We start from the raw sequence: 27404 nt of genomic DNA, 5'->3' as shown, positions 1-27404 counted from the left end.
CGTCGGAACAAGTGCAAGATCAAGACTGCACTGCAGTGCGTGTGACCTGCTGCATGCTGTACACTGCACTGTGACAGGGAAAACACGTGTGATGGCGTCATTGCCGCCAAGTCATGACATAAGCGCCAGCCAGCAATACAGTATTGCGCTTTTGTTTCGATCTCAAACACAAGAACTGAAGCGAAGGAGCACTCCACTCCACTCTCCAGACAGTCCAGGCGCTTTTGCAGGGCTTCAGAGCGTGGAAGTCACTCGTCTTTGCAAGTCAGAGGTGAAGCAGGAAGACGTGTCATAGCAAAGCAGTCAACAAAAAGTCTTCGCTTAGTGAAACTTGTTACACTGTTGGCTTCGTTCTGCTTTTGTGCAGACCTCCACTCCAGCTGTACAGCATACGAATTTCTCAGCATTGGAAGTCATGGCTGAAACCGAAGCGTATAGCTCAGAAGTAGTTGAAGGCCTTCAGCCGGAGCAAGCTTTTGCAAATCCAGCTATGGATGAGAAAACCGACTCCGACGGTCAAATGGACCAAGTGAAATTTATTGGCGTTCGTCCGGCATATCCTCCTGGTGAGAGTATCAAAGTTTTGTATTGTGTTGGAGATGAAGTCGAAGTCACTGCTCATGACTGGGTTGGTGTGTACAAAGTTGGCTGGTCATCGCCCAAGAACGACTACTTCACGTTTGTTTGGTCCCCACCAACTCCGAGTGAAGGCACGGAGCAAAGTGTTTCATTCGCGCCACGCTACTTGCCGAAGGACCAGGAGTTCTATCAGTTCTGCTATGTGACTAAGGTGGGAGATATTCGAGGCGTCAGTTCACCGTTTCAAATCAGAAACGACTACTTCTCTGACGATGACATCGTTTGTGTCGAGTTGGAAGATGAAGCTGCGGATGTCGTGCTGGTCCAGACTCGTGAGCGCAGAGCTCGCGAGCAGGAAACCGAAAGTCGTCTTGCTGACTTGCAGACAACCGTTGCCTCTCTTCAAGTGGCAGAGGAGGACTGGAAAGAAAGAACGGAGGTCTTGAAACAACAGAAACATAAACTCTCGGAGGAAAAGGACCGTGCCTGTGCTCAAATTGCCGAAATAGAGAGCAAGATAGCTTCCTATCTGCAGGAGATTGACTTGCTGCGCAAGGAGAAGGCCAAAGCTGTTGACCAAAACCAGCAGTCGGTTAAAATGGTGGCAGACATCGAGACCCGATTGGCATCTGTCGTCCATAAACTTGACGTGTCGGGAAGCGAAGTGGCAGTAGCAATTCAGGAGCGGGAGCGTCTTGAAAGCGAACTCACGGAGAAGAAAGCGTCCATTGATGAGCTGAAGTTGGCGTTCGAAGATACAGTGAAGATACTGGCGTCAACAAGTACTCAACTGGAAGCTGCACAGGATGACAATTGCAGGCTCACGGATACCATTCAGCACTTCGAAAAAGAAATTGGTGGGCTGAAGCAGGAACTTGAGCAGCGCAGAAGTGATACGGAGTGCCTGCACGAAGCTTTGGAGATTGCCAATGCACGCAAGGCAGCCGATGATGAGTTGCTCCAGGCAAAAGAGACGCACATCGATGAATTGCACTGCAAGTTAGTGGAAGCAGATGCTGGTCAATTAGAGGAAATGGCCAGACTCTATACTGAGAATGGTAAGTTTAGAGAGTCTGTGGAGACCAGCCAGAGATTAGTTGAAAACCTGCAAGGCGAACTGGCTGCCTTGCGCTTGTCGGCTGAGGAGATGGAGTCTGAAACACAGCGTGTGGCGAGCCGTGTGGATGAAAGTCATATTGTTCATGCAAACATGGCCGAGTTGATTGGTGAGAACAATGCCCTGAAAAGGGACAATGAGGACCTAGCCGGAAAGGTTACGGAACTGACCCAGTTGTCAGAAGAGAATGCCGCACTGGAAAGCGAGAAGATGGCTCAACTGAGGGAAGAAATGGCTGAACTTAGAGAAGTCTATTCGAGCCGTGTAGGTGGAGCAGCCATGTTTGGACTGCGCCGTGCGTTTGAGGATGCCCAGAGGCAGTGCGAGGAGGCGCACGCCGCCAACCGGCAGCAAGTGCGTGTTACTCGCGCTGCCGAATCCACCGTGAAGACTCTGGAGGATGAGGTTGAAAGTCTGAACGAGCTGGTGAAGATGCTGAAGGGCAAGCTGCAGGAGGGTGCCGAACACTACAGGAGCAAGTACCGCGAGTGCGCCCAGCTGAAGAGAAAGCTGGAGGAGATGGTCGCATGCTCGGCCAATGCATCTACTGACTCAGCAAACATTGTAAGTGTACCCTGGCTTTCGTCTAGCTGACTTGCCTGTTGCTTTACTCTTACCAACACACGTATAAAATAGAGGTTGCGACTTCGGCGATGATTTTGTTTAGGAATGGGTTTGCTCCCACACTGGAGCTCGCGCTATTCCGCCGACGGCTGTTACTACAATCATGTAGGCCGCCGCCACTTTCTGGCTGCACTGGCGTTACCATGTATACTAGTATTGGCCCGCATGCGAGTCTGGTTTTCGTTTTCATGACTTCTGTTTTACTAGTAGTTGCTGCAGTCCGCCTCCATTCTGACTGTGCATGAGACGTCTGGAAGGAGTTAGTTGGGGTGCATTTCGGCATGACCACAGCAAATACATGTACAGTGCTGGGAAATGAAACCCTGCCCTTGTGAATATAACAACTCTGGCATGGCCTTAGTTGTGGGGTCTGAGCCACTTCTGAGCCATTATACTATTGGATATACTTCGAACACCATCACACCTGAAGGCTGCTGTCCTTCAGTGTGTGCGCGTGTGTTTGTCATCGATTCATTGGCTCTCTTTGATTGTACGTTTTTTTGCTCTCTGCCTGTTCAGGATCTTTTGGAAGAAAACTCGGAACTAAGAGTGGCGCTGATGGAGGCTGAAGCTAGCGCTTCCCAGAAGTGCATGCAACTGGATGAGTGCGAGGTACGCACTTAGAGACGGTGATTAGTCTGCCCCCACAGAATAACGCGGACAAAATCATAAAATGATGTGCCTAATTATGCAGGCGAAAACAGGCCATTATGCGGCAAATAGGCGGTAAAATGCGTCATTATGCACGAGTTATTTGTACAACTCTAGCGTACAATTACTGGTTTCATGCAAGTATGTTCAAACTCGGGGGCGGGTACGACTTTGTAGTACATTTTCAACATCATTCACTATTTTCTTGTACATTCCCATGGATAACGCGGGTTTTCTGCAAATTTTCTCGAAAGCGCGTATGAATGCTAATAACGCGGAAAATGCGCGGCCGCGGAATCGCGGTATCCTATGGGGACAGATTAGTTGTGATTTGACGTCATTCTGTGTAACTGTGCCTTAGTTACGTCCAGTGCACAATTGCGCCGTCCGTCCTAATTTATTGTCTTTGTTGAAGTATCATCTTGATACCTACTGCCAGTGAGTGGTACATGTATCACTTGTTCGAGCTTGTATAGTTTTGTGGCATTTGCTTCTCAATGCATCCCTTGTTGTTAAAAGGGTTCACGATTGTGCTGTTTGTGCTGTGTTGCTCTCACTCTCGTGTTCCCCACAGTCTGAGCTGGAGAGACTGCGGGAGGATAATGAGCGTCTGAGGCGCGAGTCTTGCCGACAGCTTATGCAGTCCCTTCACTTGGAGAACGCCCAGCCTGCACAGACCCTAGCCACTGCTGCACAGGCAGCCGCCGCCCCACTTGCGCCGCAGTTCAGCGCTGCCAGTGGTCCCGAGGTCGATGCTCGCGTCTGTCCGATCTGCAGCCTTGAATTGCCATGGGATATGGCTATCGAGGAGGTCAATCAGCATTGCGCGTCTCACTTCGAATCCGTATACTAGAGTAGTGTAAGTACCGCCAGGAGACTTGTGGACTCAAGGGACTCGGGACATACTTCTGCATGCACCTACATGTACCTAGCTTGACCGCTATCATAAAACAGACCATTCCTAATATCGTAATCATCATCATCATCATCATCATCGTTATTCACCTAGATTTCTACGCTGCATTAGTTTTAGGAAGGACGTGTGATATGTGTTTATAATATGTTTATCTCCCTTTTTTCTGCTTTATCTCTTCTATGACGGGGCTTGGGGTAGACAGCTTTATCGTACGGGGCTTGGGGTAGACAGCTTTATCGTCCTTTTAGCCATAGTTCCGTACTTTGCTACTCGTCACTTGTAGGTTCTGCGTATCATGTACCCTGTATATGTGTGTGTGTGTGTGTGTGTTTGTGTGCAGTTGTGTGTATTTTCTCGTATCCGCTGGCAGGACAAAAAGTACTATCACCACCTGCTATAATTCAATTGCTTGTGTTCCCACCCTGCTCAATTTCATCATTCTGTTGTATATTTCCGTTGTTGTGACGACCCTGAACCTGGCCGAGCTGCCGCTGGTATAGCTAGTGATTTAACGACTGGTACTGCACATTGCATCACTGCAATTGCTTTTATTCTGTGCTTTTCATGTATCATCAGATTTAATCGCTGGTTAATCTCTCCACATCAGACGAAAAAATGATGAGTGGAGAAAAGAAAGGAATCCAAGAAGAAGTTCTGAGCTATTATTGTTTTTGTGCGTTAGTGTTACACTGCATGCAGGGCACCAACATGGTAGGGGTCAGCTAGGAATATTTCAAATCAAAATATAAAAATACCGGAGCAAGAAAAGCACTAGAGAACACGTGGTATGTATCTGTAATACTGTAAGAGCACACGAGCAAGCACTCAAGCTGATGATGTTCTTCATTGGGAACCTTACCCTACGGAAACCCACTACTGCACGTGGGCACACTTTCAAAGGTATCCCGGGTACTTGGGGAATAATAAGTTAGTGCTGAATCCTATTCTAGGTCATGCTTGCTGGCAACGCACTGACATCACCGAGCGCGGCAAATGCCGGCGGTGAGTCGAACAGTTTACGAGCAACACGCGTGATGTCCTCCACGCTGACGTTGACAATTTTCTGCCTTAGCTGCTCGCCATTTTCCCGCAGCCCCAGCTCCAGTACTTGTCTGCAATCAACGAAAATACCAGAAACAGTTGCACATGCAATGAGTGCACTATTGTAGGGCATGTTCCATTGGTAGGATCTGGATCCACTGGATTCGCACCCTTTTGATTGGTTGAATCCGGATTCGGATCCGACCAACCCACCTCGCGCTCGGGAAGCAGGGTTGACCGGATCCAACAGATTCTTGTTGCCAATCAACCTTTTTGGCACGAAAACTCCACATTCGTTAGATAGAGTGGTTTCACATCTTTGTCATGTGACTACATTAGTGAAGAAAGTGATCATGGTATGTAGTACCATGTACATGTACATAATTATGTGGAGAGTGGAACCGACATGGCCGCCATCACGTGACCCATCGGTGCAGGACTCCTCAGCGGGAGTTGAGTAGAGTTGAAACCAACATGGCCGTCCCGTATACTCATGTGATAGATGTGAAATCACTCTATTGGACCTGGGAGGACCCGAATGATCCAGGCAATCGATCGGGATCCGGATCCAACAAATCGAACATAACCTAAGTGCACGTAGAACTGTCGCATCAGAACAATTCTTGATTAATGCTCGTGCAGGGTACAACAAGTAATGGGGTATTCACACGATAGGCACTTGCACGTTTTACAGGTAGTGACATACGAGAAAAGTGACCGTGTGGATTCACACAGCTGCACTCGACGACAGGCACGTTTGCATTTTTGAATGCTTCACCGACCAGTAGCCATGGGTATTTCAAATTTTCAAAACACACATACGATAATTATCATGCTCTAAAGAGCCGCGTAAAAAATCAAGTCTTGTTTCGCGCTTTTTGGTGAAAATGTACTCGTGCACGCCACGATTATCGTGAAAGTGGGCCCCCAGCTCGCTTTCACTTTTCAGCCACTTTCAGGCACTTCTCTCGCTCACAGGTAAAATACCATAGCAACTTTCCGGTGCACGTGGATTAGCCTGTCGTGTGAATCTTTACTTATAAAGAAGAGGCACCTGTGACGTGTGTCTGTGTGTGTGTCACGCTCCTTATAAAGAAGAGGCACCTGTGACGTGTGTGTGTCTTTCACGCTGAAGCGCTGCGGAGCAGCGCTGCCCTGAGCACGCGAAGCGTGCGAACAGTGTAGCACAGTGTAGCTAGCGGCCGCAGAAGCACTGAGCACGCGAACTCGCGAAGCGTGCGAATCGTGTAGCAGGACAAGTGAATAATTAGTCAGTCCATTGTTCATGATGATCTCCGACGGTGACGGTTACGTCGGCAAGCGAGCCTCCGCCACTGCCAAAGCAGCGTGGGCTCCGCAAATCGTGTAGCAGGACAAGTGTATAATTAGTCAGTCCATTGTTCATGATGATCTCCGACGGTTACGGTTACGTCGGCAAGCGAGCCTTCGCCACTGCCAAAGCAGCGTGGGCTCCGCAGGAGGGTGCAAATTAAATTTCAGCACGCGAAGCGTTCGAATCGTGTAGCCACCACCACAGTGTACGTGGTAGCGCTTATATATTAGCAGACACAATCAGTACGAGTAGCAGTAGCAGCCGCGCGCAGAAGCACTGAGCACGCGAAGCGTGCGAATCATGTAGCCACCTAGCCTAGGCCATAGGTAGCACTAGCAGCCGCACAAGCGCTGCGGACCACGTGAACCGTTCTCTGCAAATAGAAACATCTGCAACAAAAGGATACAAAAGATCTGCACTGACTGCACTCTGCATCTGATCTGCAGCGAAGAGCGCATCGCACTTTTGTTCGTAAGTTTATGAATTTTTTGAGCCGCTTCATCCGCCACCAGGTGATGGACAACCCTGACCAGCCTCCCGAAGGCGTAACAGACGTCCCTCCTTCTCCTTCCAACCATGAAGAACCTCCCTCACCAGAACTTCAGCGGTCTGGCCACCACCACGTGCTGAGCACGTGTGCTGTTCATGTACTTGCTTCACCCGCATGCCACATTCGGCCAGGCAACGCTGGCCTGGGGTGCTGCTAGTACCCCATAAGAGAGCTGTCCTCACAATGTCTGTGAAGAGATCAACGCACGTCAACAGTCAGCTTCAGTAATGACAAGTGCAAGTGGTATGGCTTGATGCAGAACACTTGCCAGGATCTACTAGTATCATGAGTCTAAGCTTGCTCATTCTGCAGCTGCACATCACTGCAGACCGACTAGACTCTCCCAATTCTTCAAGCCATGCTCGCATATTCATGCCCTGGGCCAGCTTTGTTTCTACAAACACAGGTCAGGACATTCATTCAAGCTGCGCACTACAAAGCCGGTGTGTTGCAAAAGAAGGAGCCACGAGCGGGATTCGAACCCAGCACCCCTGTCTTTCCGGGACAGTGCCCTACCGATTAGGCTACCGGGGATCACACACACGCATGGGTCCTTCTTGCTACACTGCTCCCCCGCCCCAACAGGCTGTGTCCTCACGCCGTACCTACTCGCGGGGGGTACGATGGGTCGTGGGTTCGAGCCATTGCCAGGCGCCAATGTTGCAAAAGAAGGAGCCACGAGCGGGATTCGAACCCAGCACCCCTGTCTTTCCGGGACAATGCCCTACCGATTAGGCTACCAGGGATCACACACACTCATGGGTCCTTCTTGCTACAGGTGCACCGAATTCCAGAGCTCGGTCACTTTCCTCACTACGGGAACACATCTGCGCACAGCCATAGTAGCAACTCCACGTTCCAAATCAAATACTAGTACATGTCAAACTGGAACCTACAGCTTCCGGTATGGTATTATTTAAATGCATACTAGTACACCCAATAACAAGTCTCGGACGGTATTCAGTGGCACATGGGGAAGATAAATGCCAAACGTTGCATTCCCTTATTCGCTGCTGTCTGGTTTTCATGAAGTAAACAGGTGCAGGACAAAATCTCTTCTACAGTAGGACATGATACATGACAGTAGTGCAGGTGTGGCAAGTGAAATCAGCACCAATGTCACATGTGAGGTCGATGGCTACTCAGCTCCAATGTCCTGAGCACGCGCGCACGCACGCACACACACACACACACACACACACACACACACACACACACACACACACACACACATGCACACACACGCGCGCTCACACACACACACACAATCCAAGGCCTATGGAGAGCCTAAGAGTACATCGGCGCGGGTTTCAAGTGGCCCGGCTGTAGCTACTTGGGATGGCGACAAGCACAGGGCACACGCTTCACAGTCATACTAACTGTTCGGTAACAAGTGAAAAAGGGACAGCATGAACTGACCTGCCAATATCCTCCAAGTTAATGGCACGCGATTCCAGGTTCATGAATAGCAAACTCAGCATTTGCTGCTTTGCTCTGGATACCTCCTCCTACACACAAACCAGCAGTAGGACAACACAGGTAGGCATACACAAGTACTAAGTAGTCAAGTATGATTGATTATTACTCACGACAGCAAGAGTACATAAACCAGAGTGTGTGTAACTCGGGATGGTTCCTGTGGGAGCGTAATTCATGCAGTACGTCATTTATGACGGCATGGTAAGCCACAGGTACGGTGAAAAGTTGTGTAACCAGTCACGGTGGTGCAGATCACTGAGTTCGTCCTGATTGCGGTTTTTTATACGGATAGCCTAGTGAATTTACTTGTCGGTGGATGTGCGCAGCGTACACAGTCACACAAAAACACCGAAATCCTGAAATAGGACGTCTAAAATCAAGCAAACTTGACTGATTTCCGGGCTATGAACCACGAACATTTGAGCCGTACGCAGTCGCGGCTTGGCTGACCTCATTAGGGTGACGTAGTGTACAAACTGCGCGGTTTCAGATCTGATATGCACAGTTGCACACTCTGGTTTATGTACTCTTGACGGCATGTATAGCAGATAGCGTGCAACCGGCAGCAATGCTTGCAATCACACTACCCTATTTACAGAAACCACCCAGGAGCAGTAAACTGGTACTTCAACATGAAGAGCTACGATGAAAACTAGGAATCCAAAGACTGGCATACTAGAGTTGACAGCAACACCACGAAGGAGAGGAGCTGCTTTCTAAAATAACCCCCTCGGCTTTGAAGAACCGCACTGAAGGAAAGACAACACTGAGGAAACTGTGAGAGGTTGAGATATTGAGAGTATAAGGACATAATCCTGGCTACGCCCCTACAGTGTGCACGGTAAACTGCACACATCAGAGAGAAAGTACCACCTTACGTGACAAGGAGAAAACTAGTGAAACTACACAGTAGCTATAGAGCTAGCACCTTCCCATTCACAGCCAATACAACAAGCAAGGGAAGCTAAGTCATTGACACACACACACACACACCTCAGACCTGCCCATCGCGGAAGCGATGATAGCGAACAGCTATGTTAGACATAGCAACTTGTGCTGGGATTACACCATTCAACAGCTCGCAAGGCTGATGAATTGACCGCCACTATTTTTAGCCTGGTATCCACCACACAGCTGATTGAAGCACACACACACACGTGCGCGCGCACACGCTATGCATAGATTTGGCGCCTGCTTGCGGAGCTGAGGACTTCAAAGCTGAGGTTTCAAACAGCTGCCGTACACCACAACCGTGTCACAGTCATACCTTCACCTCACCTGACAGCATGGCACCTTTAGGGTGCATACATTATCCCCCCCCCCCCCTCCCCACACACACACACACTGGGTATACTGGTAGAAGTAGACCTGCCTCGCTTGTGGTGTAGAAAATCGCAATCTGAAGCTGTGTGAACGACTTTACCAGTTTCAGTATATTGGACACTACTGTCTTGTTTCTACCATCAAAAGGTTGCGCTGAGTTCTCTGCCAGTATCTACCTGTTCTTGACTCAATACAGACTGCATTGAGTTGTGCAAAGCTAGCATTTTCTTTTAGTAGTACAGTCGTCCCTCTCTAATCCGGCACTTTATAATCCAGCACCCTCGATAAACCAGCACAATTTTCAGTAGCCAAAATGTCCTCTTCATGTACATTGCAGCAGTAAATCAGATTTGTTAATCCAGCACCCTCCCTAATCCAGCAGATTTTCGTGGCACAAATGGTGCCGGATTATAGAGGGACCACTGTAGTAAGTGCTCCCACCCAAACTCGAAGAGAAATAACAAACAATTCTCCATACAAGTTAATAACAAATAAGAGTGTAGAACTACACAAACTGGGCAGCAGCAGCCAACAGTAATAACAGTAAACAACAACAACAACAACAACAACGATCTCTTATTGGCCACTGGCTATCGTGAGAATAAAGATTTGAAACATCAACAACAACAACAACAACAACAACAACAACAACAACAATCTCTAATTGGCGATGGTGCCATCGTGAGAATAAAGAATTCAACAATTCAACAACAACAACAACAACAACAACAACAACAACAACAACAACAACAACAACAACAACAACAACAACAACAACAACAACACTAACAACAACAACAACATGAGAATAAAGAATTCAACAACAACAACAACAACAACAACAACAACAACAACAACAACAACAACAACAACAACAACAACAACAACAACAACAACAACAACAGCAACAACAGCAGCAGCAGCAGCAGCAGTAACAGAAGCAGTAATAGCAGCAGCAGCAGTATTTAGAAACTGACCTCTGTGAATGGATCTCTAGCTAACCGTCCAACTTCAGCGGACATAACATGTGCCAGCTTCCCCAGCTGCAAAGTAAGAACACGAGAGAAATTTATCATGCATTGAACATGCATGCCAATTCCAGCAAAACCCAACATCATACTCCTGACTGGTGTGTGTGTGTGTGTGTGTGTGTGTGTGTGTGTGTGTGTGTGAGCGTGCATGACATAGCTTGCTCACTATCGTCGCTTCAGTGATCGGCACACGTGTGTGTGTGTGCATATGCTGGAGCGCCGGACACGCTACGGTCACTACGGCATTGACTGTACCACTGTTCGTCCCGGATACTAGTACCCTGTGAATCAATAAAAAGCTCTGATTTGGGGTCTCAAGTTCGAAACATGTTCAGAGGAGCCACCCCAACCCCCTCCGAGTAATTTGTACTCCAGGTAGCTAATCGTACCAACAAAAATACCTTCCGACACCCCCTAAATTATATTATGTGAATCACTACAGACCACCAGGACAACGAAAGCAAGTGAAAGAGAATATAAAGTTACAAATGCTTAACTTACATCCCCGGGTGAGCAACTGCCGTTGAAGGTAAAAAGACCCGTGTCGGCGTAGGGGTAGTTTGTAGCGATGGCACTCATAACGAAGAAGTTCTGCGAGAGGACATTTGTGTAAAGACGCGAGAACAAGCCCTTTCCGGGCCCGCCAGCCGAAAAGCTACTTCCACCTCCCATCAAAGTGTTGAGGACACAAGTGGCCACAAAGTCATCATCACGATACGAACACGATCGGTACGCCATGGAGTAGTGAGCAACGTCCGGCAGTTGATTAGCATGCACGACGGCACGCTCCATTTTCCTGGCATCCTGCAATGCACAGATTGACAGGACAATGGCAGGGCATCAGTGGACAGTGGGGACTGAGAGAAGCAACACTTGTCCCAGCAGTTGGTAACCTCCACTACACAGGCCATTGAAGAACGACCCTGAACCGGGGCCAAAACGCTACATTGCAAGTGAGGAGAGCTCCACACGTACTGAAAAGCGCATTGCAACGATGGATTGGGGAAAGACAGGAGGCTGTGCACGTTACAGTTCTCTCATTCACTTGCTACACAGCATTCAGAGAAACAAAGCAACAGAATAACGCCACGTGTACCTGTGCCTACCTAGTACCTACCTTTACAAAGCATGGCTTGTAGACTGCGGGGGCACAGGGCTCTGTGCTGGTTGCCATCTTGCCCCAGCTGGGCTCTCCTGTTCCAAAGTACTGCTCGGCCAGTGCTTGAAACTGCTCGTGGTCCACATTTACAGCTGCTAGGGTCATGTCGGACGGGCACATCTTTGCGCGCAAGTATCGCACCAGCTCTTCATTCGTGATCTTCTTCACGTTGTCATCGGGACAAAGGCGAGGCAGGCCCAGACCACTGTCACCGTACGCAGCCTGTGCATGGCATGAGCACGGGCCACAGCATGCACATGATCATTGTACATCCGTCATATGTATTCATAGGAATGCAAAGCGCTGGCACGCACATATGCATACATGCAGGCACCACACACACACACACACACACACACACACACACACACGCACACACACACACACACACACACACACACACACACACGCGCACATGAAACACGCCGTTCAAGTATACGTACCTACCACACCCAGTGCTACACGCATAGCCAATACTACAAAACTACAATTCTCCACAAATCATGTGCCGTGCAAAAACATGATCAGATGAGGCCTCACAGTTGTAGTTATAACAGTTACATACTGCAGGAGTTGAAAGTGGGACGAGTCTAACGTTTAACGGTTTGCAAAAGTTTCCCACCATAGCCAAGTTTCTTGAGTTAACGATGGATTTTTTCCGTAAAATTGTTAGACTTTGTGCCCCGATAGAGATTCAACTCTTACACTAAACAGGAATACTAGAAGTTGCACTGCAGAGCATCCAGGCACTGGTATAGAAAGAATGGTTACGGTTACAGCATGCGTACCCGGTGAATTATATCAGAATGGTTACGGTTACAGCATGCGTACCCGGTGAATTAGATCAGCTAGCCGTTGCTCTTGGTTGGCCTGCATGTCCAGATCCTCCAAGTGAAACATCACTGCAGTCTGTGCCTCTTCCAGCTACAACACACAGACACACACGCACACACACATACACACACACACACACACACGCGCGCGCACGCGCACACACACACACACACATGTCATCTAAAACTCCTGAATTTAAAACCTATATTCGGGCCGGGAGGGGGAGGGGGCTGTTCATTAGGAACACCAGACAGAAAATCCGAATGTACACTGCATATTAAAGTATGGTGTTTTAAAAATGGCTGTTTGAGCAGAGAGGATAAACTCGAAATGAACATGGTTTATTTTGAAGAAAATGAGAGAAATTAAAGTGGACCTCCAGTCCTTTTCTCTTCAAATCGCTTGCCATTGTTGAATAGCAATTTCGAAAGATAAATCTAACTTCTCAGAAGACAATACTAGTGAGAGTATACAAATATACATACTCGTTCCTGGGATATCTGCGGGTGCAGTGTGACGTCTGCTAGGATTTCCATGGCCTTCTCAAGGCCATTGGCCAGGACTGACAATGTGTACACTCCGACTTCCCTGCATAGCAATACAGCAATACATGATACACAGAATGCAATGGTATGGGGAAAGTGTGTGCACGGCATATCTCAAAACGTCCAACAAGGAACCAACCAACCGATGTAAAGAGAACATGCTACTTTTGTCATTGCTCCACCTCCATGGAAGAGCCACAACAATTTATTGCTCTTCAGTATGGAATTTCTCCTTCTCCTAGGTAACCAGGGGAGGGCTGATCTATCAAAAATATTAGACGCGTGATTTCAAAAAACCGTTAGGCCAGCACCTATACGACATAAAATCTGTGTTCACTTTGTGCATAAAAATTTCGAAATTGGGCGTTTGCTATCAGATCACTTAAAAATCCATATGAGAGCAATTGCGGGAAGGACCTGAGCAATATTCTCAAAAAATTCTCAAAAAAACTCCAGCCAAATTTTGAAATATTTCAAAAATACCATGCGTCTATATTTTTGAAATGGACTGCAGGTGTGTATGTGTACCTGCCCGGTTGGATGTTCATTGTGTGCTATACATGCGCATTTGCACAATTTAGCCCAATTAGCAACGGCAGACAATCGCTTTTCGAGCTTCGTCACTTTTGGATAGAACTAATGACTAGCTAGATCTTTGTCCGAAAAAAGTTTTTCGTATGAAATGCCTTCAGGGCCCGTTTCTTAGTGGACATAGCTGTAAACACAATAGGGTCCTGCACATTCGACACCCAACCGGGTCTACGGGATTCTACGCGGTTTCTACTAGATTCCACGGGATTTCGCACATCTGTACAGCATGCATAAGGTCTATACAGACACATTTGGACAGGAGCTTCTAAGAACTAAGATTAGGCAAAGCAATGCAATGGAGAAGCAGAGAAAGAAGGATTGAAGACAACAACGACCAACCTGTGAAACTGGCAGTCAACTAAGCCACCGTACTGGTCCAGCTCTGCCATCACGTGTGCCCGTGATGGGTACTTTCGAGATCCCTGTACACATTATTCAGAGCATTGCACAATTTAAATGCCTATAATATAGGCGCGTGCAATGCAGTAGAAGAGGACAACTCTCCATGTCAAAGTACAAGCAACACTGATAAGTGATAACACACACACACACACACACACACACACACACACACACACACACACACACACACACACACACACACGCACACATGCACGCACACACACCACAAGCGGTGGCATCCTCATGAACATACACATACTACACTGTACAGGACGAAAAATATAGTGGGACCGAGACCTAGTACTAGTACTTCAAAGTAGGTTGGCTGGTCTAGTAAATTAGTTCTAGGGTACATGCCGGTTGCCTACCTTGAGTTGCTAACACTATGCAACATACACGTACATTCCGCAGTGGCTATCAAAATCAAGTGTACAAATAAGCACAGCACTTCCATTGCGGTCGATACACACCATGCAGCACATGCAGTACATGCACACTGAACACTGTGGACATACCGTGAAGGCCATACGTTCCAGGACGTGCGATATCCCTGGCGTGTAGCCATCGTCGAAGCGTGAACCAATGCGAGGGAAAACTAAGCACCCGCCAAGAGCCAAGAACGAGAAAAAACACAGACAGGCATCTGATAAGTACAGGAGGCATTGGTCAAGTCTTCGGAGCAGCGTTCAGTACTCACTCATTCCGCGCGCGCGCGCGCACACACACACACACACACACACACACACACACACACACACACCGAGAAGATCAGAGAGACGGGTCGCTGGCATAATCATATCATGTACTTCAGCACAGGGTCTACTAGACTACATGCACTGGAGTTTGTGGCAATCGGCTGTGTCCAGTCGCAAATCCGGAAATGTATTGCACAGGCTGCTTAGACACGAGGTTGTTGGATTTGTGATTCGATCAGTCATGATAGCAAAGATATCATGATGCACACCAGTGAGAAAAATGTCACAACTTGACCAGGTGTCGGATAGGTTTAGCCATAAAAATATAGAGAGATGTGGTGTCTGTTTCAGGCTCTCAATGATATACATTTAACATCTATTATAATTATACAGTGGACTCCTGATGTAACGAACACCATTGTGCAGGACAATGAGTTCTTTATAGCCAAAGTTCTAATATAAACCAAAATGCGCTCACACCATAGAAGCAACACGTTATGACTGGCATGTGGCCTATGGCAGTATTAGGGCACCTGGTTTACATCTGGCGCTACGACTAGAGATATGGTTCGGTATAAACGAAAGCTGTTCACCATAAAGGGTCAATTTTGTATAGGTCCAAACAGGGACATGGACACTAGTTCGTTATATCGAATTCGCTATCTGCGAGTTCGTTACATAAAGCGGAGTCGACTGTATGTAACGTACTGTAGTGTGCTGTTTCGAACATAAGCGTGTATTCTCAAACGTCGGATGTAATTGGTCGATTTGGTCATGGCTGTGACTAATCCAGTGCTCGCCCTACAATGTGATTGGTGCAATGGTGAATCAGTGGATTCCATCAGAATTAATCAATTGAAAGAACTTATCGATATTCTCCATAACCCTCGTACAACGACGAATTTCGATATGAGTGAGTCACAGATACTAGTAACATAAAACAGTTACTTTTTAGGTTACTACATTTCAAGTGGTTCTTACGTCCAATTGTGACGAACTGCCCATAGGAATTCTCAGTGGCTACTTTCATTCCATTTTGGAGATTTGAAATTTTCGTCTCCTTTTCAGGAACTTTGAATTGAACGTTATCTCCCGAGCTGAGTACTGGCTGATCAAGGGAAGGCCTTGCTTGACGGATCGTTTCTACACAGCTAGATGCGGCACGAGTCTGGGCAAAGGCCTGCTGGTTGCTGTGAGCGTCTTGCTCGTGAAGCTTGACATTGGACAAGCGACGACACGCAGTCAGCAGTTGATGTCCCTTATTGAGACGGGACATGTTTCCCAGATTGGCCAAACTAATCTACTAGTAACTCTTTCTCCAACCACGATACTGGCAATCTTTAACAGGCAATACTAAAACACAGATCGCGGAAGTACGAGATGAATATTGCCAATTACTGTATTTAGATTCAATCAAAATTGTTCTCAGCACTAAAATTTCGTAGATGCAGTTTTCTGAAATCAAAAACCGCACGATTGTGCGATCGGCTGTGGCAGTTGCGCAATGACATTGTAGTAGGTCGTAAAATGATGACTTGCGATAGTTGCTCAGGCCAGGCTGCAGTCCTTTTTTTGTTGCTTCAAGTATTAGTTAGTTCAACTGTTCAAGTCAAGTGCTGTTTGCATCTGCATGGTTTGGGTGGCATGCTGGGAAGACTGAGCGGATCATGATCTGCGGAATGGGGGAGGGGGGCGGGGGCACCAACCAGGGACTCGCCCTACACATAGTGACTGTGACACTGCACTGACAGACATGCCACCAAGGCCAAGAGCTAGAGGGTGATTGAATAAGCTCCCAAGGGCCTACATGTAGGGAGGTTATACTCCACCATGACTATGGCCTCCATGGCCGCATGATCTGATGACGGTGACCGGTACAGGTTCACTCACGGGGCCGGGGCTCAAGCCATGGTATCAAGTCAGACAGTCTACCATGGCCCGGTCTCTGACTCAAGTCTTGAAGGCGCAGGAACTCCCCACGGTTATACGGATTACTCCACAGTGCCCTTCAAGGGGGGGGGGGATTCCGGGGGCCTTCCCGGGAAAAATTCAAAAAATCCTGCATTTTGAGCGAAAAAAGGGGGGGTTCCGGGCACCCAGGAACCCGGCGGGGCACGCGCCTTCTCCAACTGACAATCTGGAGGCTGAGTGTGGAAGTGCTCCAGGCTGTCGGCTTCCCGGCAACACCACGGACACCGTCCACCAACCACTCCTTTTTTTGTAAGTTAGAGAATAAGAACTGAGTTCCTCACAAGCAAGGACTGCCCTATTCAAAATTTAATAATATTAATAATAATAAAGAACAGTTGAATTATTTGATGTACAGCAGGGAGTACTAATTGCTCATTCAGTGGACGGCCCGGGAGCGCAGTTTGCCACGGTAATGACAGTACCAGTTCAAGGTGCCTTGCCGAGCTGGAACCGTGAGGGTAACCATGGTAACGCCGGAACCAGTGCCGCGAACGTTTCAGTGGGACTAGTCGGCGGGCTGTCGGTGTCAGTGACCCTAGCACACGCCGGGGGATAGCCAATACCGGCATGATCATCACAGTGGCCACCTCAGTGCACTGAGATGAGCAGTCCGCACCCCGTGGCAGCCGGACTGGGGCCTGGGGGGGGGGGGGGGGGGTGGCAAACTGTGCAATAAGGCCATCATCACACTACGTTCTCCGACTCCCGTTTACGTCCACGTCTATGGAAAACCAAAACGGGTGGTCGTCTCATCAGATTCAGACAGCAACAGTTCTTGACGCGTACACACAGTCAGGGCCCGGTTTTGGAGAAATTTGAACGCACGTACATGTACATCGAAGTGCAGGGTCGCTCTGAAAAAGGCTGGGGGAGATACGCACGTTCGTACAAAAAGTCGTATACCATACCACGTCTACGTCTCCCGTTTCCTCTGCTCCGTTTTCACCCCGTATACGAATCATCATGACAACCGACCAAAAACTCCTTACGTGGACGTAGACGCAGCGCTTTGTACCATGGTGTGATGACAGCCTAAATGAATACAGTCACGTTAATTAAAGTATCGTACTTTTGTTACAATTATTGCCGAGGGGGTCATCCAGGCGTTTCGAGTTCAAGTTTTGTTGCCACTGCCAGATTTAGATGAACCCTTGCTTCGGCAACTCAACCGTATGCCGGTCAAGTCACATGATTTCTTTAGACCAAGTAAACAGTTAATACTGCTGCTCTGCAGAATGATTTCGCCGGGCTCACATCATGACCGTATGATGCGTCACATTCAACACTGTGACAACTTCAATACTGCCATTATTGTTGGTTTTCTCTTCGGCTGGCAACAACCAGTGACATCACATCACACACATACACACACACACACACACCGCCGCACACACACACACACACACACACACACACACACACGCGCACACACACACACACACACACACACACACACACACACACACACACACACACACACATGCATACACACTGCACACACAACCATCATGCATGCAAGGGGTTACTTGACACCATCCAGCTCACAGTCACAGCAGCAAGTCAGCTGAGCGGCGCAAGAAGGTTTTACAGCTTGAAGTACGGCAGCCCCACGAATCCGGCATATACACCCTCACTGATACAACAAAAACTCATGAATGAGTGACGACCTATAATCTTCAGACCAAGTAACTCATGATTTGCCTGCATACTCACCAGTCTAACCTGGCGAATAGCAATACTGTTCTCATGCCTGATCCATGGACCATGGGCCGGTATTCGCAAGGTTGACTGAATGTCACCGACACAATATGCCTGAGTCACGATAGAAAGCAAAAGATCCGAGTCATCCAGCAATATGTCACAGTAGTAGATGCTGACTAAGCAACGGTGGATAGGCTCACAGAACAATGTCTGAATCATAAACATGATCACGGTCGATAAGGCCGTGCGACCGTGAGAAGACGGTGTGTCGTCCACACATATCAGCAGACACTGAGCAGCGGCCAGCATGGCTTACTGGGTTTTCAAACTATCCATGAGCCTCTTCACCGCTCCTCGGCCATTCTGCGCCCACTCCTGCTTCGCCGCTTCAAGGCCGGGATCACCCTCGACCAGCTGGATGTCTTTGCCGGCAAACTTGCTGCCCATGCCGAGACTGGCCGCACCTGCAGCCAACCATGCTGGAGCAGCATCAGCATCAATACCACCGGACGGCATGATATTCATTGCACCCAGCGGGCCGACCCCCAGCATGCCCTTCAGCGTTGCCGGCGGAATCAGACTGGCGTGGAACAGCTTGATCATGCGCGCCCCCTCGGTGTGATGCGCCTTCCACATCTCGTTGGACGTGAACGCCGCCGGAACGGCCATGATGCCGTTGGCATGGCAGCGCGCCACAAAGCCCTCCGGGTTGATGGGCGACAGGCAGAAGCGGAAGTTCAGTCCCATGGCAACCAGCTCGTTGACCTTGTCGGCCTCCATGACCGTGCCGACACCGAGCATGCATGAGCTGGGTAGCTTCTCTGACAGCTCTCTCACCACCTTCTCAAAGTCAGTAGTGTCCAGCGTAATCTCAATGAGACGACATCCCAGCTCGGCAAGCTCCAGGGCGCGTGCAACTGCTGCCTCCGGATTGGCAGCTCGCAGAATGGCCACGATTTTGTGGCGCTTCACAAACTCAACCGCTTCCTCCACTCGCGCCTTAGCTTCGGATGGATCCATTCTGGTATTACTCGGACACGAGTTGAGTGGCTTGGAACGACTGTTTTAGTGTTGGATTTTCAGGAGCACGCACGCTAATGCGGTGCATGAATTATTTGAGGAAAATACGCCCGGTAAATAATTGCGTCCCAGCTAGCGATCATTCAGTGAATTTCACCAACTGGCTCGCTCCAAATAACACAGGTGTCAAAACGTAGATCTACCCATGACCATCCCACAGACTCCTATCTCTACCTGTCACTCTCCTTCTTGCTGATCTGCTGCTGCCATCTCGTGCTCATCGCATGGCTTCAACCCTGGCATTTTGCCTTGATGGAGCTACTGGCTGGCCTGTAGCTATCCGGAGACCTACCAGTCCATGGTCTGGCCTCTGGGTCGCGACAATATTATCGGTCAGGTCATGTAGATCTTAGTCATGACCATGATGACAGAGAGGAAGCTCCGAAGATTTTGGATTTGAAGATTTTCGCCCTCGGCCTCCTCGGCCTCGCTCGTAGATCTACCATTCATGTCCTCGGATGCTCGATACCTGTACCGCGGCGCGGTACAGGTATCGAGCCCCCGGTCTAGCATGCACAGATACCATGGTCCATGGATACATCATCAGTGATCATGATCATCAGTGCAGCACAGCCAGCTACTGAGTCTGCATCTGATTACCTTGATTACCGGTATGTCGTGTCCAGCTCGCCCCCTCCCGCCGTCCCGGATCCCCCAGCTTTCCCGACTGGTTCTTACGTCCTCTCCCGTCACTCGTCAGTGTTACCTGGGTTACGGCGACTTGTAAAGTAACGCGAAGGACTAAAGGGACCGTCACTTAATTTTTGCCGACTACCCGCCAAAAAAATCTTTTCGTTTCACGTGCCAGACACGTCCGCGAGCGCGTTCGACTCGCGCTCGCCCGGCGGCCGCGCTACCTTTCACGTCAAGCAATCTGTTCACGCCACATGGCTGGATTGGATAGCGCGTACATGCAGACATGATTGAAGACTTGCAAAATCAATATTTTGTTACAACTTACAAGTCCAGGCGCTAGGCGCTAGGCCTAGGCAGTACTAATGCCAAAGGCTAATGCCCAGGCAGCTGACTTTATTTTCGGAGAAACACTACTCATTGTAGTAAAAAGTAACAATGAATAGCGACATCATCTAGGAAGGATCGCTACCCTAACGCAAAGGAAAGGCCTTGTGCGGCTGCTCTACGAAGTGTTGAAGAAAGACTCATCAAAGTTAGTTGGTGGACGAACAACTCGCTGGCGCCGGAAAACTTGGCCCCCAACGATGGTGTTTGGTGAATCATCAAGCATAATGTCTTGTAGCAGTGTTCACCGAGGAAGGAGAACGCTCTAGCCGCTGCTGTTGTCCGTTTCATCCACGTTGGGCGTTAGCTGCACCGCGCCTATTGTGTTTTAGTATTCCATGGACACACATTAGCATTCAGAGCGATTGTGGAGCCACAATTTACTTCACACAGCGTTGTATTGTCCACGAGCGCAAACTTCATTATCAGCAGTAACTGTTACTCTTCATCCTACATGTAGATTTGGAGTATACACGGCCTTGTCATGACAGCGACAGCTCTACAGAGTGTTCAAGTGAGAAACATTAATTTCAATTGTTGGTGGACGAATAAATGGCTGGTTCCGAAAAACGCGGCCTGCACCGATGGTGTTTGGTGGATCATCAAACAGGGTGACCAGCAGTGTTCACCGAGGAAGGAGAATGCACTCGCCACCACTCCGATTCATCCAAGTGGGCGTTAGCTGCGCCGCGCCTATTGTGTTTTAGTATTTCATGGACGCACACTAGCGTTCTCAGCGATTGTGGAGCCACAACATATCTTCATGCGGCGTTGCACTGTCCAAGAGCAGAAACGTCAGCAGTGACCCATCATCATACATGTAGATTTGGAGTATACACACCATGCGCCAATGGGCCTTGGCACAACAGCGGCAGCTCTACGGAGTGTTCAAGTGAGAAACATTTGTTTTGACTTTTGGTGGACGAACAAATCGGTGGTGCCGAAAAACGTGGCCTGCGCCGATGGTGTTTGAACCATCGAGGGCTCCGGAAGCAGCAGCTGAGCCAGATCAGCCAGTCTTGCCAACTCTCAGTTGCCGGACTCCGTGCTGCAGCTAGCAGCACTGGCACCAGCCGGAAATATTTTTCCGCCGATACCCGTTACTTCCAGTTCTGTCAAGGGCATGACTGGAATCCATTGCCAGGTGATGACTTTTTACTTTATGTGTTATTTTGCTGCCGAGTTGTTCAGAACTTTTCAGCCCCGATCTGTCCATGTCTACATGTCGGCCATCCGCAAACTGTGGAAGTTGGCTTTACCTACCCGTCGGGCCCAATGACTCTCCTCGCAAGGTTCCTGTCGGGCATCAACAGGTCATCATCGACACAGCGTCATCGCCTGCTGATAACCACTCAACTTCTCAGGGAGATTAGCCGGCATGTTGCCTTTCCACGGATGTGGCACCCTCATGACAAGGCCATGCTAAGGGCAAACTGACTGCTTGATTTTAGCTTTACATTACCGCAGTCAGTCCAGCACAATACGCCAATCGTATTTCACTATAACTCGCGTGTCATAATTGGGGATATGGGCTGCTCCGCCCTATATCCCTGATATGCCAAATAGACGAAAAGTGTGTTCTGAGCCTGTATCGCGTATAATAGGCTCATCGTAAAACAAATAATAAAAGTCTTAAAAATCAGGGTTCACGTGACACTCGGGTTCCAGCCAAGTTTTCCGCATCCGCAGGAACGCTACCCCCCTCTTGAATCATAGTACAGGTCGTCCCTCGTTAATACATAATCTCTGGGATTTGACAAATGTTATGTATTAACGGGGTTTATGTACTAAACGAAAGTGTACATAACTTGCTTGTATAGCAGAATTTTTCACTTTTTTCAACTTTTCTGAGTGTTTCTTGCTTCCATGACTAGGCAGCGAGATATTCTTGATTCCCTCGATATAACATAAAAATTATGTTATAATGGTCACATTTAGCGAAGATTCTACAGTTGACATTGTACATGCCCCGCCGCGCGCACCTGTACAGTCACTCGAAAAAAAACAGAGCTTTGTCGGTTTGTGATGTGCGCTCTGATTTCTATGCTAATTGCGTCCACAAGTAGAAACTAGAACATGATGTTCCTCCACTGGAAGGCCAAAAGACCAGTAAATTATGTACTATTGAGGTAGGTGACATGCGGGTACGGAGAAATGTTATGACTGTACTAACGGGGTTTATGTACTAACGGATTATGTACTAACCGACAAAATTTGTATGGAAGTGACCACGTTTCGTCCGGGACTTGAGATTTCTTATGTACTAACGGGGTTTATGTACTAACCGGACTCGTATTAACGGGGGACGACCTGTATAGTGGACTCTGCAATGAACAGATTATGAAACTCCCTGCAGATTTACTACGGTCATCTCTGGTGACTGGTCTTGGGGCACCGTGGAAGCTGTGACTGGTTGCCAAGTTTAGTTTTGTGACTGATCATGGGGCATTTGTGACTACTTCGAAGCACAGCTCTGATTGATCACAGAGTCTTTAATACTGTTGTGAATATTTATATCGATTGAGAAGTCAAGCAGCCACGGGGCGCTGGCCTTGCAGCTGTGAGTATGCATACGGTACATATTCACATGACTCTATTGTATGCTGGACACTGCTGGTCCATTGTTGCAGTGTGTAAGTGAACTGCAGAACCTATTCCGTGATGAAACACCTACTCTTGAAAGACTGAATGTTTGAGCTAATAGTCTTTTACTTCACTCTCATGCTGCTCATATAATTATACCATACGCCAGAAGACCCTAAGTTTATATATAATAGTTCTAAGATTTTGTGGACCATGTGACCATGTGGTACTTTCACTCTACAGCCAAGTCAACCTCTTCGTCAACACACAGGGTTTTCCTCAGACACAAGCGAATGGTTTACTCCACTCTGGAGAAGAACACAGTTTTCTCTCTCGAACACCAACCGCATAATGACTACGGAATGTAGGAAGTGCAACAACTGCTAGAATATTGAACTGTCGTCCACACAAAACAAATAAAGACAACTGAAAACCAAAACACATGCAACTGCCAACATGCATGTAACAGCGACTGCAAGCCAGAACTACAGACTCCGCGCAGGGAGGAACAGGGGAAACAGAGGTAACGCTTCCGACTCCGAGAGCTTCGAATAGCAGCGGACAAAACAATACATCAACCTTACGTGTCACCTTGCGCTACCGCAAACGAACACCTATGGATGCACATTGCAGCACAGACTCAGTGCATGCACGGTGTAATAACTGGAGTACATGTAAACCGACAGCGGTCACCTTGCACCCTATGCAGTAAGTTACATAGGCTTGACGTGAAAGGTAACGCGGGCGAGCGCGAGTCGTACGCGCTCGCGGACGTGCCTGACACGTGAAACGAAGAGATTTTTTTGGCGGGTAGTCGGCAAAAATTAAGTGACGGTCCCTTTAGTCCTTCGCGTTCGGCGAAGGACTAAAGGGACCGATTCAGGGCAGATCGTGACATGATGGTGACTCTGATTGGTGACCCATGCGAGAACACACATTACACTTGCGGGTGGCCTTGCACTGAGTTGACCGGTGCCCTGTGCGCAAACACACAAAGCAACGCTTCTGTTCAATCAGTTATTCTTTCCGCTGTGCTACTGTTGTGTATTTCGCGCAGTCACCACATACCATGCTTGATGTTTCAAGCACCATCGGCGCAGGCCACGTTTTTCGGCACCGACGATTTGTTCGTCCACCAAAAGTCGAAACAAATGTTTCTCACTTGAACACTCCGTAGAGCTGCCGCTGTTGTGCCAAGGCCCATTGGCGCATGGTGTGTATACTCCAAATCTACATGTATGATGATGGGTCACTGCTGACGTTTCTGCTCTTGGACAGTGCAACGCCGCATGAAGATATGTTGTGGCTCCACAATCGCTGAGAACGCTAGTGTGCGTCCATGGAATACTAAAACACAATAGGCGCGGCGCAGTTAACGCCCACTTGGATGAATCGGAGTGGTGGCGAGTGCATTCTCCTTCCTCGGTGAACACTGCTGGTCACCCTGTTTGATGATCCACCAAACACCATCGGTGCAGGCCGCGTTTTTCGGAACCAGCCATTTATTCGTCCACCAACAATTGAAATTAATGTTTCTCACTTGAACACTCTGTAGAGCTGTCGCTGTCATGACAAGGCCGTGTATACTCCAAATCTACATGTAGGATGAAGAGTAACAGTTACTGCTGATAATGAAGTTTGCGCTCGTGGACAATACAACGCTGTGTGAAGTAAATTGTGGCTCCACAATCGCTCTGAATGCTAATTGTGTCCATGGAATACTAAAACACAATAGGCGCGGTGCAGCTAACGCCCAACGTGGATGAAACGGACAACAGCAGCGGCTAGAGCGTTCTCCTTCCTCGGTGAACACTGCTACAAGACATTATGCTTGATGATTCACCAAACACCATCTGTGGGGGCCAAGTTTTCCGGCGCCAGCGAGTTGTTCGTCCACCAACTAACTTTGATGAGTCTTTCTTCAACACTTCGTAGAGCAGCCGCGCAAGGCCTTTCCTTTGCGTTAGGGTAGCGATCCTTCCTAGATGATGTCGCTATTCATTGTTACTTTTTACTACAATGAGTAGTGTTTCTCCGAAAATAAAGTCAGCTGCCTAGCGCCTGGGCATTAGCCTTTGGCATTAGTACTGCCTAGGCCTAGCGCCTAGCGCCTGGACTTGTAAAAAAATTGATTTTGCAAGTCTTCAATCATGTCTGCATGTACGCGCTATCCAATCCAGCCATGTGGCGTGAACAGATTGCTTGACGTGAAAGGTAACGTTAGTTGTACTTGTAGGCCTATACTATAGCCTAGGGGCGACTATTTCGCTATTCATTCGTTCTGCAATATCGCTATCCAAAATATCCTTCTGCTCGAGACGAAGAACCGGAATTGCAGAAGAACTCAGTAGACTACAAGTTAGTTTGGGAATCGGTAAGATCGAGAAGTCTACTGAGCTCGGTGCAGCAGGTCACTGGTCTGGTGAGCGACCCCAGAACCACACTGCGGTGGTGATCCAGAGGCGGCTCCCGATCCGAGACCACTGCGGGCTTCTCCCTCCTTCTATCCGAACTAAACTGCGAACTGATCAAAACTACGTGTAGCCATGTCTCGCGAATTGATCAGCTTCGGGGAGGCCATGATACGGTATGCGCCGGCCGACGACAGTCGCAGTGCCAGCGATCGACACAAGCCCACCCTCTTCCTGAGGTCGGTCGGGGGAGACGAGCTGAACGTATGTGTGGCGCTGTGTCAGCTAGGCAGGCAGGCCAGGTGGTGCTCGGTGTTACCCGAGGGCCCGATGGGCCAGGTGATCATGGACAGTGCGCTGGACTGCGGCGTGGACACCAGTGCAGTGTTGGCGACGGACGGTGCGGACGTCGGCACGTTCACCGTCCTGCCCGAGCAGCGCACGGTGCACTATCAGCGCCGGCGCTCGGCATTCTCCCTGCACGACCCCGGCCGCTTTGCTTGGAGTGACCTGTTGGCCGGGCCAAGTCAGCAGCATTGGCTGCACATGACGGGCATTACACCCATGATTGCCGAAGCGCCGCGGACAAGCTGGCACGCGGCGTTGAGAACGGCTCGCGACAAAGGCATACCATGCAGCATGGATCTGAATCACCGTGCACAGCTTGGACCGCTTTCTGAGCTCATGCAGTGTGTGCAGCCACACCTGAAGGACCTACAGGTCTTCGTCGTGGCTCTGGACTCGCTACGACAACTGGCCGAACTCAACGGTCTGACCAGTGCGAATGAAGACGACGACGGCACACACGCGTCGCAGATACGGCGAATGCAAGACGTTGCAAAGCACCTCGGCGTGAAGCGTCTCGTCTGCTGCTTCAAATCGCGCGATGCCGAGTCCGGTGGCACGCAGAAACGCTGGAGTGTGTTGTGTACGCTGGATGGTGGTGTGTTCAGCACAGAGCCAGTCTACATCCACCACAGGCCGGCAGATCAGCTGGGCGGCGGCAGTGCCTGGATGGCCGGCTTCATTGACTACTGCCTAGAGCACGGCTTGGACGCTGCACTGTCCACGTCGTCGGGACTGGTGGCTGCTCTGCGACGTAGTGACATGCTGGCGGCGCTCTGCCAGGAGAGCATTGGCGACCACTCGACGGTCACCAGGCAAGAGCTCTCGAAGATGGAGACAAAGTATGAATCGATGCCGGCTGATTTCCTGAAGCAATAATGCTGTTATGGTTACAGTCAATCCTTGTCACGTCACTGGTGGTGGTATACATGACAAGAGAACATCATTCCAGTGCAATCGGTTCAGCAGTACACAAACTAAGGGTTCAGTGTTTCTGTAAGCATGCACTCATGCAGGATATGATGTTGTTGCAGTGATACAAATTTAATATACAACATGCTATTTCTACCTGGGATTGCCAACCCCCAATACTCTGGCAATAGCAAAACTGAATGAAACTTATCTATGACATTGGGTTGGCTACGGAAGCTGATACAAGTGAGGTCTGAATGCATAAAAGGAAGCGAGCCAGATGTTAAAAGAAAGTATTTTGCATAGTATACCCAACTGCATTGTGTTTTTTGTCAATGCTCAGACTCTGAGCCAACACTATTAAAGCCACTTATGGGTCTACGCTATGACATCACACATAACGGAGAGAACACCATCCAGTGAAGCAGTGTACAGTTGTGAACATGACTTGTCCTGACAGGCCACTCATGTACCGGGCCCAGTGCCAGTTCCCAGTAGAGTCTATCAAACA

The 27404-nt window shown here is 48.8% G+C and overlaps 4 protein-coding genes across 4 annotated transcripts; 2 read left to right on the top strand and 2 right to left on the bottom strand.

The window, feature by feature from the left end:
* The first annotated feature begins 158 nt into the window (after positions 1-158).
* On the top strand, positions 159-4538 carry LOC135828705 (tax1-binding protein 1 homolog). The gene is made up of 3 exons (XM_065341130.1): positions 159-2260; positions 2840-2932; positions 3546-4538. Exons 1-3 carry the CDS (start codon positions 416-418, stop codon positions 3822-3824), a joined length of 2217 nt encoding a protein of 738 aa, XP_065197202.1. The 5' UTR covers positions 159-415; the 3' UTR covers positions 3825-4538.
* Positions 4203-16291, bottom strand: LOC135828709 (mitochondrial-processing peptidase subunit alpha-like). The gene is made up of 10 exons (XM_065341136.1): positions 15852-16291; positions 14691-14770; positions 14113-14195; positions 13123-13225; positions 12635-12727; positions 11762-12025; positions 11146-11448; positions 10591-10656; positions 8231-8319; positions 4203-4999 (listed from the first exon to the last, which is right to left on the bottom strand). The coding sequence occupies exons 1-10, from the start codon at positions 16144-16146 to the stop codon at positions 4834-4836; spliced, it is 1542 nt and encodes a 513-aa protein (XP_065197208.1). The 5' UTR covers positions 16147-16291; the 3' UTR covers positions 4203-4833.
* A 2563-nt stretch (positions 16292-18854) lies between these two features.
* Positions 18855-19562, bottom strand: LOC135804859 (KHG/KDPG aldolase-like). Its single transcript, XM_065318832.1, has one exon. It carries the CDS (start codon positions 19560-19562, stop codon positions 18855-18857), a length of 708 nt encoding a protein of 235 aa, XP_065174904.1.
* Positions 19563-20251: 689 nt separating this feature from the next.
* LOC135828695 (2-dehydro-3-deoxygluconokinase-like) lies at positions 20252-27116 on the top strand. The gene is made up of 2 exons (XM_065341120.1): positions 20252-20350; positions 25440-27116. The coding sequence occupies exon 2, from the start codon at positions 25772-25774 to the stop codon at positions 26858-26860; it is 1089 nt and encodes a 362-aa protein (XP_065197192.1). The 5' UTR covers positions 20252-20350; positions 25440-25771; the 3' UTR covers positions 26861-27116.
* Positions 27117-27404: the final 288 nt, after the last annotated feature.

Source organism: Sycon ciliatum, chromosome 1, assembly GCF_964019385.1.
Source record: "Sycon ciliatum chromosome 1, ocSycCili1.1, whole genome shotgun sequence".
Classification (NCBI taxonomy): domain Eukaryota; kingdom Metazoa; phylum Porifera; class Calcarea; order Leucosolenida; family Sycettidae; genus Sycon; species Sycon ciliatum.
Note: the sequence above shows the minus strand (reverse complement) of the source record. Positions and strands in the feature narration are given on the sequence as shown.